This window comes from Pongo pygmaeus, chromosome 2 (genome assembly GCF_028885625.2).
Source record: "Pongo pygmaeus isolate AG05252 chromosome 2, NHGRI_mPonPyg2-v2.0_pri, whole genome shotgun sequence".
In the NCBI taxonomy this organism is placed as follows: domain Eukaryota; kingdom Metazoa; phylum Chordata; class Mammalia; order Primates; family Hominidae; genus Pongo; species Pongo pygmaeus.
Genome location: NC_085930.1, coordinates 116,253,978 through 116,265,697, shown reverse-complemented (window position 1 = coordinate 116,265,697; position 11,720 = coordinate 116,253,978). Strand labels below are relative to the sequence as shown.

The 11,720-nt window shown below is 49.8% G+C and overlaps 1 protein-coding gene across 2 annotated transcripts in view; it reads left to right on the top strand.

Moving 5' to 3' along the window:
* Positions 1 to 1,185: 1,185 nt before the first annotated feature.
* Positions 1,186 to 11,720, top strand: part of ITGA9 (integrin subunit alpha 9) — a 387,176-nt gene continuing 376,641 nt past the window's right edge. For both annotated transcript variants that reach the window (XM_054481130.2, XM_054481129.2), the window contains exon 1: positions 1,186 to 1,615. In XM_054481130.2, coding sequence (XP_054337105.1) covers positions 1,431 to 1,615 — 185 coding nt within the window. In that variant the 5' untranslated portion in view covers positions 1,186 to 1,430. The remainder of the gene's footprint in view (positions 1,616 to 11,720) is intronic.

The following is an 11,720-nucleotide window of genomic DNA, read 5'->3' as shown; positions in this document are numbered from 1 at the left end:
TTGTAGGGTTTGTGGGAAGTGAGTCAGGAAAGGGGCATAAAATCGGGCTAGAAACAGAGATGAAGCCTCCATTTGAAGTTATGCTAAGGAGATCTGGCTCCATCCTATACGCAGGAGTAGGTGGTGGGGGGCAACAGGAAGTTTTTAACCGTTATCCAAACTCTGTTGTAGAATTAAAAAGTGGAAAGAAGAGAACACAGGCAGGGAAACCACAATAGCGTGGTCAGACTTCGACATGATAGCAGTCAATGCAGTAGGAATCTTGAATTTGAGTAGTCAAATTCATAGAGACAGAAGGTAGAAAGGTGGTTGCCAGAGGCTGGGGGTGGGGATGGGGGTAGGGTTAGGGGGAAAGAGGAGTTATTGTTTAGGGTATAAAGTTGATTTTCCAAGATGAAGAGTTCTGGAGATGGATGGTGATGATGGTTGCATAACATGCATATGCTTGCTTAATCCCTCGAACTGCACAGTTAAAAATGGTTAAGATGGTAAACTTTCTGTTATGCGTATTTACAATTACACACACACACACACCCTTGAGCGCACACAAACCCTGCTGGACCCTAACCCTCAGAGCTTCTGATTTAGCAGGGCTGAGTGGGACCTGAGGATTTGCATTTTCTGACAAGTTCCCAGATGACGTTGATGCTGCTGGTCCGGAGACCACACTTCGGGAATCACTGGTGTACGAGACCAAGTGACTAGAATATGGAGGGGTGCTCTGCTCGCTTCCACGTGGCTACTATTGTTATGAACAACAACAGCCGGCGTTTACTGAGCACTGCTCCTACAGCTTATCTCACAACTGGGTGAAGGAGCAGAGGATGCGCAGGGCTAGAATCTGGAGTCTAAACTCGTCCTTCACCTCGGTTGCTGTGGATCTTACTGGTTGTGAGACAGGGAGGAAAGAGAGACAAAGGCAGGGAGACAGGCCCAGCAGGGCCGGCAGAGCCTGTAGTGGCGTGGGGAGCAGCCTTATCTCCGGGAACCCGAGCGCCCCGTGCGCGGCGGGGAGGGGGCAGCTCGGGGCGCCCCGGCGGGTCCCAGGGGCTGACTCCCGCCCGGGAAGTGCGCGCCAGGCTTGCGGCCTGCAGGGGGCGCTGCCGCGCCGTCCAGCCGCCGCCGCCCGGGCCGCCCACCTCGCGGGCGCGCCCCTCCGCAGTCCAGCGCCGCCCGGCCCGGGACCCGCTCGCGCAGACTTCTTGGGCGGACTGAGAACGCCGACCGCTCGGGACCGCCCCTGTGCTCGCCTTCAGCGCCCGCTCAGCCCGCCGTCCGCGCCCCGGTGCCGGGCCCGACGTCCGCATTCCGCCCGTGTCCAGGCGCAGAGCTCCCGCCCCGGGGAGCTTCCCGGCCGTCGGCGAACCCCGCGGCCCGCGCGCTCGGTGCCCTACTCGCCGGGCAAAGGGGAAGGCGGCGGCCGGCTGGGGATGGGCGGCCCGGCTGCGCCGAGGGGCGCCGGGAGGCTCCGCGCGCTGCTGCTGGCGCTGGTGGTCGCGGGAATCCCCGCGGGCGCCTACAACCTCGACCCGCAGCGCCCCGTGCACTTCCAGGGCCCCGCTGACTCGTTTTTCGGCTACGCAGTTCTGGAGCATTTCCACGACAACACGCGCTGGTGAGTGCCCGCCCGGCTCCGCGACCCTGGCCCGCGCGGCCACCGCCCCAGCCCCCAGGCCAGCGCCGCCGCCGCCTTTCCGGTCTCTTCCACGCCGCCGTCCCGAGGGGGCGATTTAAATGTCTCCGTTGCGCGCGGCTCGGCCGCCGGGGGACGGCGGGAGAAGGGAGGACGCCGTTCGGGGCCCGCTAAGGTCGGGGTCGGCGCCTGGAGGCGGACGGGGGCGTCCGGGCGCCTCCCCGGGGTCCCAGCCGGGAGCGTGCGGGGAGAGCCGCTAGAGTTGTCTCCTCCGCCGCCCAGCCAGACTCGGCTTCACTCTCTGGATCGAAAAGTAACTTGACTCCTCTGCCTCCGGGCGGCCGCCGCTGGCCCGGCGAGCCTCCTGAACCTCTCAGGGCCTGGAGGAGTCGGGGCACTGGAGCTGCACCCCTCCCCGGTTTTGGGGAACCCCTGAGGAAGGAGTGTAGCCTCTCCAGCGCCGCTGCGCGGGGTGGGGCTCCCCAGGGGCAGGGTGTCTGGGATCCATTGCGGCGCACTGGAGCCCAGAGCCCCCCCAACCCTACAAGACCCTAGGTGGAAGTGGAGCGGAGGAGCTCCTGGGATATAGGCAAGAGGAAGGTGAGGGAGCACCTCCCAGTGACACCGCCGGTGGGGCAGGTAGGTATCTCTTGGGGCAGCCTGAGTCTTATCTCATATGGGCCATTCGACCCGGAGACCTTCACCAGAAGCCTTAAGAGAGAGACGTGTTTCTATAGCGGCCAAGGGGTCCAGTTGTCCCCTGAGTCCGGAGGGGTGGGCCTAAGAAGGGGGCAGCTCTCCCGCATTAAGCACCATAAGCTGAGTGGTACAGAGCTTGTGCCCAACCCCAGCAGAGAAGCACTAAGGAAGGGTTGGTGCCCTCCTTGGCCACATCCTCTGGACCAGAGGGAATAAACAGCCACACAGTGGTCACTTCTTGATAGGAGAGAGAGAGTTAGGCTGCGGGAAGTTCCCCCGTTCAAGGTCGTGCCTCAATGGGGGCCCAGGTGACAGCCAGGCCGGGGTTGATTTTATTATGTAGTCACCAGCCTGAGCGTCCTTAGGGGTGGCAGGCAGGGAGGTCGAGGTCACTGATGCCGGTGCTCTCAGCATGTAATTATGCAGGAGAGTCACTGCTCTGTATTGGACAGAGGCTGATGGAAAAGGGTGGTTTGTGGATCGCAGTACTCAAGCATTCCTGGAAAAGGGGACTCCGAGACCAGCCCACTAAGAATCATGCTGTTCAGGAGATCAGCCTTCAAGAGAACCAGTTTTCAAAGCCCTCACATAGCTTACGCCCAGCTCCACATCCCCCTCTCTCACTTACTCCAGTTGCTGGGTATAAGACCGGGTGTCTGTTCTTACACTTGTCAAATTCCCCTTTTAAAGCAGAGCAGGCTGAACATGTCCTGCAGACTCAGGGTCTGAGGTTGAAGAACACATCCCAGATCCCCACACTAGGCACCAAGCACGCGGGAAGCACTGTCAAAAATGGGAGGGCTGCTGTGGACAGGGGGCTGCTGAGAAAGGGCGGGCAGCTGAGCAGACAGCCAAGCCAGCCGGAGCATTGTGTGTGATCTGCAGGCTGAGGCTGGCTCAACTGCCTTGGAGCTCTTTGACAGCTAGAGGGAGAGAGGCCAGGCCACTGTCACTGTGGATTTGCATGGGCCACAGGTCAAAGCCATCCTGCCTGGGAAAGGAATGGGTAGAGACGAGAGCAGATCTGACAGAGAAAAGGTGTTCAGCCTACTTTGATTTAAAAAGGGGATGAAGAAAAGCTGTGTGACATGAGCAGATTTGGCTAGTGTGGGAAAAGACAGTCTGGCCTTCAACTTGGTACCCAGGGTAAATGGTACGGAGTGGGTGTGGAGCAGTAATGCTGTGCATATCCTTGTTGCCAGTTGAGATGTGGGACTGGTATTTCAGGGGTCCATGGGAACCCATGTATCTGGGCTGCTGGGCTCAAAAGTGCCCTCTCTTGTTCTGATACAAGCTGGCTGCTCTTTGTATTGGAGTGCTTGTCCCTGTAGTTGTTCAGGCACCAACTTAACTCTACTGAAATCTTTTTAAAATAATGCTTCTTTTTCCTCCCTCACCCACCATATTGACTTAATTTTTTCTTAGATTGTGTTCTCCCCTTGATTTCTGTTCTCATGCTGTTGTTTTCAAGTATTTTCCTCCCCATCCTTTTTTCTCTTTCCCTTTTTCCCAGTATTCTTTGTCTTAGACCTTGAATGTATTTTTTGCTGTATGTATGCTCGAATGTATTTTTTACCCAGGCTTGGTAAACTATGGCCTTTGAAGCAAGTGACTTCCAACATCTTCTTTCTCCTTTTTCTTTCCTCTAGAGGCTAGACTTACTGTGCAAGGCTGCTGAAACTTAAGCCAAAGGATTCTTGCTTGCATAGGCCCCTATTAATGCCCTGTCCCCAATTTTATAATTTTATGTTAATTTTCTTAAAGTTAGTCACCCTAAATTTATAAGATCAGGTCCTGTGAATTCTGGATCTGTCCTAAGTCTGTACCTTAACTTCAACTCTGGGGTTGGTTGATTGACTTGGTAACTGATTATTGGTCGCTTACTACTAAGCAGTACCTGAGCCCTGGATCTTCTAGTCCTGCTTGAGGGACATGTCGGTCATTTTCAATTATTTGTGATTGCAAACAGCAGCAGGGGTAAACGACCTTTAACGAAACCCTTGAGGACAATCTTAATTATTTCCTTTGAATAAATTCCTGGGCTTAGAATTGCTGGATCAGAGAGGATGGAAGCTTCAGGGCATTCTTTATGTATTACCAAAGTGCCAGTGAAGTGTGTGTACTTTAGAAAAATACATTAATTTATTCAGATACTGGAGGCTTGGAGTAGTTTTGCAAAGGGCTGCTCTAGTGCACTGAAAGAGTATAGAACTTACATGGGGGTGACTTAAAAGGATCGCAAATACTCGTCAAAATGAGTGAGGAAGGTAAAATATAGACATGAAAGGGAGAAGCAGTATAGCAAAACTTTGAAAGGAAAAGAAGACATGTTAATTAAGCCTTGTATCTTACGTCTCTCTTCTCGAAGAAATTATTCTTTGTTACTTAATTCAATATTTTGCAGTCTAAGATGTTTGCTTCATGCTAATTAACTACCTGTTTTACAGGTGAAAAGATGTGTTGTCTCTAGGGAAAGGGAGGGAGAAGAATGTGCTGGGAGTGGTAGTGGGAGAGCACAGACCCCAAAGTCAGCATAGACTCTGCAGGCGGCAGAGCGGAGCATTCCCATGTTAAGGGACCCGCGGGTGTACATCTCAAAGCATGTGAATGTGCTCTGTTGGTGGAACTAGCACTTCTCTAATCCCATAACTGAGCATTTCTCTCAATTATTTTGTAGACCAAAATTGTCACTAATCGGAGGATCCTAGATCCCTGTGTAAGTGTGGGGATGATCTTGCTTTTCCCAGCCCTGGTGACTGAACCCAGCTCTGTAGCCGTATCACACTGAGCACAGAGCCCCAGACCCAGCTTCTCTCAGAGTACTTGCTTGAGTGGTCCTGCTGTCACTGTGCTCTGGGCGGTGAGAACTGTCCCCATGGCTAGATGGACCAGAATATCCTGGACAATGTTCCAGATGACGTTTGTATCAGCTGGGATACAAACATGCAAGGGACTCAATTTTCTTTTTTTCTAATAACACCCATAGTGTCTGCCTGCCCAGAGCCAGCTTCCTCTCCTATAGCTCCCACTCTCTGAGTCTTCTGGCGTCCTTTGAACAACAACAGTAAGTGCCAGGGAACATGGACAAAGCCGATTTCTGTCCCCTTCCTTTAGACATGGACCAGTTCCTCAGCTGCAGGGCTGACAACTGTAACACCCTGTGATATAAATAAATGTGGCCTGGCTGGCGTGCAGCCTCCAGAGCGGACGTCTTTCACACCCCACCCCATCCCCTCCTCCTTCTCTGCTCCAGACGCCCTGGAGTCCAAAGTGGTTGGGTGCACTGGCTTCCTTTCTGGAGACGTGCTTCCTGCTCCCTCTCCTGGGACACATCAAGACGGCTGTGCTTAGGCACAGAGAGAGTGCTCGGAAATGGAAGATGTGCTGGGCTTTTTGCTTTGTTAAGGTTGTCAGAGTGTTGTTCAGTGAGGAATAGAAGGCAATTCCAAGTCAAGGAGAACATATCCTTGATTTGCATGAAGGTTGAGAATTAAAAGAACAAGCTAGATAGTTCTGGTGAGCTGTCTGATGTAGTCACCACTAGCCAGATATATTGGTATGTAAATTAACTAAAAATAAAATTTGAAATGCAGCTTCTCAGTTGCACTTGCCACATTTCAAGTACTCAGTAGCCACATGGTGCTAGTAGCTACTGCATTGGACACAACACAGAGAGAACATTTTCATCATCACGGAAAGTTCTACTGGGCAGTGTGGGTTTAGAGCAATGATGTAAGTCTTAAAGGGCTAGACAAGGATCAAAAGGAGAGGTAAGAAAAAGAAAAAGAAAAAAATCAACCCATAGCATATGTGAGTACTAAAACTGAAACGGGTGCTTACATCTAACTAAAAATTATTGCCTGCTGAAGAGGTTGAATTGTCTTTCTACTCATAAAACACCGCAGGGCCTGATCTATATTTAGGGCTGGGGGTTCAAGAATGAAAACTTTTTGCTCGCAATCTAACAGGTGAGAAAATTGTGGGGTTCTAGTTGTGTGTCTCAAATGAAATTTAAGATATAGGCTCTGATGGGGGAGAGGCTTGTCCTCAGGCAGGCATGGGTTGTTCAGAGGGGCAGAAGAGAAACTCCTGTGAAGGGAAAACATTTAGAAGGGGAGCCCTGGGATCATAGGACCTGCTGCCCCTGGCCCTGCCCGTCTTGCTGAGGAAACACCCAGAAATGGTAGTGGGAGCCCTGCCTTTTCATAACCTCAGTGGTGAGCATCTTTGCAGAGTTCCTCTGTCCTGTGCCAGACTCTAGGGGAAGGTGTAGGTCCGCTTCCTCGTTTGAATTTTTCTAGGGACATGGCATTTTCAGACATTGTTCCTGGTCCTCACTCACCCTACAGAGCCTGCTTTCTCAAGCTCTCAAGAAGGGACAACACATATATGAGGCCTGAGTTCCAAGGGGATCCAAAAAGCATCTTCTCGGGGTTTCTGGGAAATTTCTCTGAAGATCTGGAGAAGCTGGCAAGGGTGCTGTTTTCTGAGCTAGTGCTGAATGCTGGCTGGGGGCAGAGGCAGCTATCTTGCCCAGTGGAGAACCTTCCAGGGCAAGAAGACAGTCTTGTCTCAACCAGTCATTAACGGCCCTGAGTGTGAGAGTGTGAAGGGCCGGGCCCCAGCCAGCTCTGATTCCCTGGTGACATACTGCTGTTCAGGAAATGGTCTCCTGATAACTTCTATTGTGATTTGTCCAGGGAAAATGTTGTTTTTACATTTGTTAAAAGCAGCCATGGTGTTCTCTGAAATTCCTTGCTTTCAAGGGGTTGCATGTAATTTTAACAACCAAAATGAATTTCGTCAGATAGTATCTACAAGAAGTCAGATGCTTTCATAGGCATAATATTCTTTAGTTGAGTCTTTGTAACATCCTGGTGAGTGGTTTCCAGTTTGCTATTTGGGGAACTGAGGCTTACAGAGTTACACGCCTTGTTCAAGGCCCACCCCAGCCTGAGAGATCAATGCACATTCACTGGGGAGTTGTGTCAGTTTGCATCCTTTAGGAAGCAGATGCTAGGACAGAGATAGGAGTGTGAGAGAATTGTTGGGGGCGGGTATTGCCTGTGAAAGAGAAATGGGGAAGTTGAATGGGGCAGAGAGAGCCTCTGACTCTATGCAGATCTGATTAAAGTCTCAGTCAACTCAACAGGGATCACTGGGCAGAAATGGCTGTCCTCTGCCAGGGTCAGGCATTGGCTGGAGCTGTCTGGGAAGAGCACAGCCTCAGCTGGAATCCTGCAGCAGATCCCAAGAAAGCTGCAGCTGGAGGCTGTCAGCTGACATTCCCCCTTGCAGCTGAACAGCATGAAGTGACCCATACCTCTGTGGCTGCCCTGGAGCCTGCCACGCGTGAATCACTGTGTTGGGAGGGTGTGAGATGTGCTCCTTGGCCTGCGGTGTGGCTGGGGGTCATCTGTCTTTGCTCATACCTCTGTAATCAGTGTGTGGAGTGTTAGGATTGACAGTAGGGCCGTTGGAACTGACCCAGAAACAGAATCCCGAGCAATCTTGCCACCAGCTGACTCACAAGGTGCCTCTTTCTGATGTCGGAGAAGTCACGGGTGATGGATTTCAGAAGAAAGGAGCTCTGCTTTACACTGAGCCATCGAGTTCTCTGAACTGCAAATCCTTTTAGCCGAGTGGATTTGGTGATCAACCAAAGCAGAATAAAATGTTTTATCCCAACCTTCCTTTTTGCCAGAGGGAGTCCTAGGGAAGCCGATGTAAGTCCAAGATTGGCAAAAATCTACAGTCTTTGAAACCACAAGCTCATTTGGTCCACCAATGTCTGTTACGAGCAAAAAGGACTTCTGTGTTGAGTTTAAATTAGCAACGGTAGCAACAATAACACCAACAGCAGCAACAGTGTATCTGAATATTTAGTAGATGTCAAGTGCTATCTACATTGGTACTCATGTCAGCTCATTTAATGTTCCCAACAGTCCTTTCAGCTGGTAGCCATTTGGGCTGCCATAACAAACTGTTATAGGTTGGGTTGCTTATAAATGACAGAATTTATTTCTCACAGATCTAGAGCCTTGGAAGTCCAAGATCAGGGCCCCAGCAGATTTGCTGTCTGGTAAGCACCCGTTTCTTGGTTCATAGATAGTGGTCTCACTCTAAACTCACACAGTGAAAGGGGTGAGGGAGCTCTCTGGGGCCGCATTTATAAGGGCACTAACTCATTCATAGGTTATATCCTCATGACCTAATCACCTCCCGAAGTCCCCACCTCCAAATAACATTACCTTGGGGTGAAGATTTCAACATACACATTCTGAGGGAACACAAGCATTCAGTCTGTAGCAGCTGGCTATCATTTTATCCCCATTCATGGAGGGGAAGCTGAGGCACAGAGGCATTATTGCCCAAGTTACATGGCTAATGAGTTGTCGAGCACAGGCCTGTGCCTTTGCCCATCCAGGCTGACTGCCTCTCAGGAAGTCAAGAATCCGAGTTTGGGGGCTTCAGGGCGCTCAAACATCTGTCTTGTGAAGTTCTGTTCTGCCTGCTTTCCTGGAAAAGTTATTGAATTGCAATAGCAGTAGCTTCTCTGCGGCACCCTTTGGGGATGCTTATTCATGACCCACTGGCTACTCTTGGGGAGATGCTAGGGTTCTGTTTTCTGGAGATGTTTGATCACTGAGTGAACAGGGACCCAATGATTCTGCCAGGGACATTTGAAGGGCCTCCTCTCACACTAAGTCTGTCTAGCATTAAGACAGAAGTGTCCTAGGAAAGATAGAGTACTCTGCAATATTCCATGTATCCCCCTAACCTCCTGGGGCTGCTTTGTTACTATCCCCCCATCCACTCTGAGTTCTACTGGCTCCCACCACTTATTTAGGAAGCTCTGAATTGAGGAAGGTAGCCATGGTGGCCAGTGTTTCAGAATGACTCCTGGGTTTGTAACTTTATTAAAGAAACCCATACAGAGTCAAACTTTCTGCACCAGTGACCAACAATATGAGAGAGGATGATTTGTATCCTCAAATATTTGAACACTTAGTAAAAGGCATGAATGGGTACAAAAAATTAGAAAGAATGAGTAAGAACTAGTATTTGATAGCACAACAAGATGACTATAGTCAACAATAATTTGATTGTAGTTTAAAAATAACTAAAAGAGTATAATTGGATCACTTGTAACATAAAGGATAAATGCTTCAGGTGATGGATACCCCATTTACCCTGCTGTGGTTATTACATATTACATGCCTGTAACAAAATATCTCATGTACCTCATAAATATGTACCTACTGTGTGCCCAAATCTTTCTTTTTTTTTTTTTTTTGAGATAGAATCTTGCTCTGTCGCCCAGGCTGGAGTGCAGTGGTGTGATCTTGGCTCACTGCAAGCTCCACCTTCTGGGTTCACGCCATTCTCCTGCCTCAGCCTCCCAAGTAGCTGGGACTACAGGTGCCTGCCACCACACCCGGCTAATTTTTTGTATTTTTAGTAGAGACTGGGTTTCACTGTGTTGGGCAGAATAGTCTCGATCTCCTGACCTCGTGATCTGCCCACTTTGGCTTCCCAAAGTGCTGGGATTACAGGCATGAGCCACTGCACCCGGACTATGTGCCCAAATTTTTTTAAAAAATAAAAAATCATGGAACAAATTTCCTCCATCTTAGCTGATCTCTTGGTGTGTTAAGGCCACCTGCGAGATGGCCTTTCCTACCCCTTCCTATCTAGTGTCCAGGTGCTGTGATGTATGCAGACCCCAGAGTAAACTTGGTGTTGTGCAGTACACACCAGAAGGCAGCATTGCAGAGGGTCTTGGCACCTCTTTTGCACCAGGATGGGTCCTAGAGGGTGGATGTTCCAGATTCAGCTGAGTAGTGTTCTTCCTGTCTCTACCTTCATTGAATCCCCGGTTCCACAGCAACAACCAGATCCATGATTTTTGTGCCATAAAAGGGGGCACTGCTGAGATGCACAAGTGCCTGGTGGCCAAGAGAGTGGGCTCCAGCATTAGCCCTGCCCCCAGCCTGCCTTACTCAGCCCTCTGCTTAGGAGCTGTGTGATCTTGACCAATTACTTCAGCTGTTTGAACCTCAGTTTCCTTTTCTGTAAAGAGTAATAAGGGTACATCCCTCATTAGGTTGCTGAGGGCATTAAATGAGATGATATCTGCAAAGCCCAGAGCACAACACGGCACACAGTAAGCCCTTGATAGATGCTGGTAGTTATTTCTCTTGTTACTTGATCTGATTTATGAAACCAATGGTCTTTTTCATCCTGACTTGAGATGCTGAGTTTTCTTTCAGTATTTTTGTTGATTCATTCATTTATTCATCAGACTTTGAGTGTTGACACTCAACACTGAAATGAATGAGGTATTCTAACATAGACACACTCTTCATTATGTGTGGCCTCTAACATTTTCGTTATGCTCTACATAAATCTGCATTTTTGTGCATTCATTTACACCCTGTCTGCTTCCAAAAAGGATCTGAGATGGCTACTTTAAATGGAGATCTTTGGGATTGTAAATCCTAGAATTTTGCCTGCCTGTTTCTTCTCTGTGCTCTTGGAAAGCCAAGGAGCAGATGGGAGGCCACGCTTGTTATGGGGAGCTCCAGCTCCCACCCTAGGCTCCAGATAAGTCTCGGAGGTAGATCTACAGTTCCAAGGTGGGATACTTTTTTAAAAAGTAAATGTAAATATATTGCTGTATTTCTCTTGAAAAAAAATTATCACAAGAAACCAACAAGAAGATATCAAGGCTTTTTCTTAGATCTGCCGGAAGTCTGTAATTTGCTCTACCCGTTGGATTTTAGTGTTCACTTGCTGCTTTCAGATGTGGAAGGAAAACCTCAGTCCTTTTGCCTTGCCTCCTTCTCCAGTTGCCTCCCCTCAGTGTGTCTGCCAAGACCTGAGCCCCAGGCCAGGGCAGCAGCCTCTGACCCTTCACTCCCTGACACACAAGCTGGGGACAAATGTCACTCCAAGGTTGGACCCTGCCCCCGTGCCTCTGCTTTTCCCAGTTGGGCATGGACTCCACCAATTTCATTCTCTGACTTAGCATTAATGTGGTATGGATTGCACTGCTCTCCCTCCATTTACTCTAACCTAGGCTCTCCAGGATAAAAATTATTATTGCCAACCTTTTATGAATACCTCCTATATGCCAGAACCACTGTTTTCATAGTTCCCTTTATGCAGAGCGGGCTACCACTGCTGAAGCACAGAGAAGCCAAGTCACTTGTCCAAGGTTACCCAGCAAGTAAGTAAATTACAGAGTTGTGCTTTGAACCAAGGTGGGACTGATTTAATGCTAAACTGACTGTTCTCAGGGTTAGCCATGCTGCCCTCCCTACCTCCACCTCCATCAAGGCCCTGTCCAAGGTATCAGGTTTCTGAGGAAAAAGGAGAAGGGCCC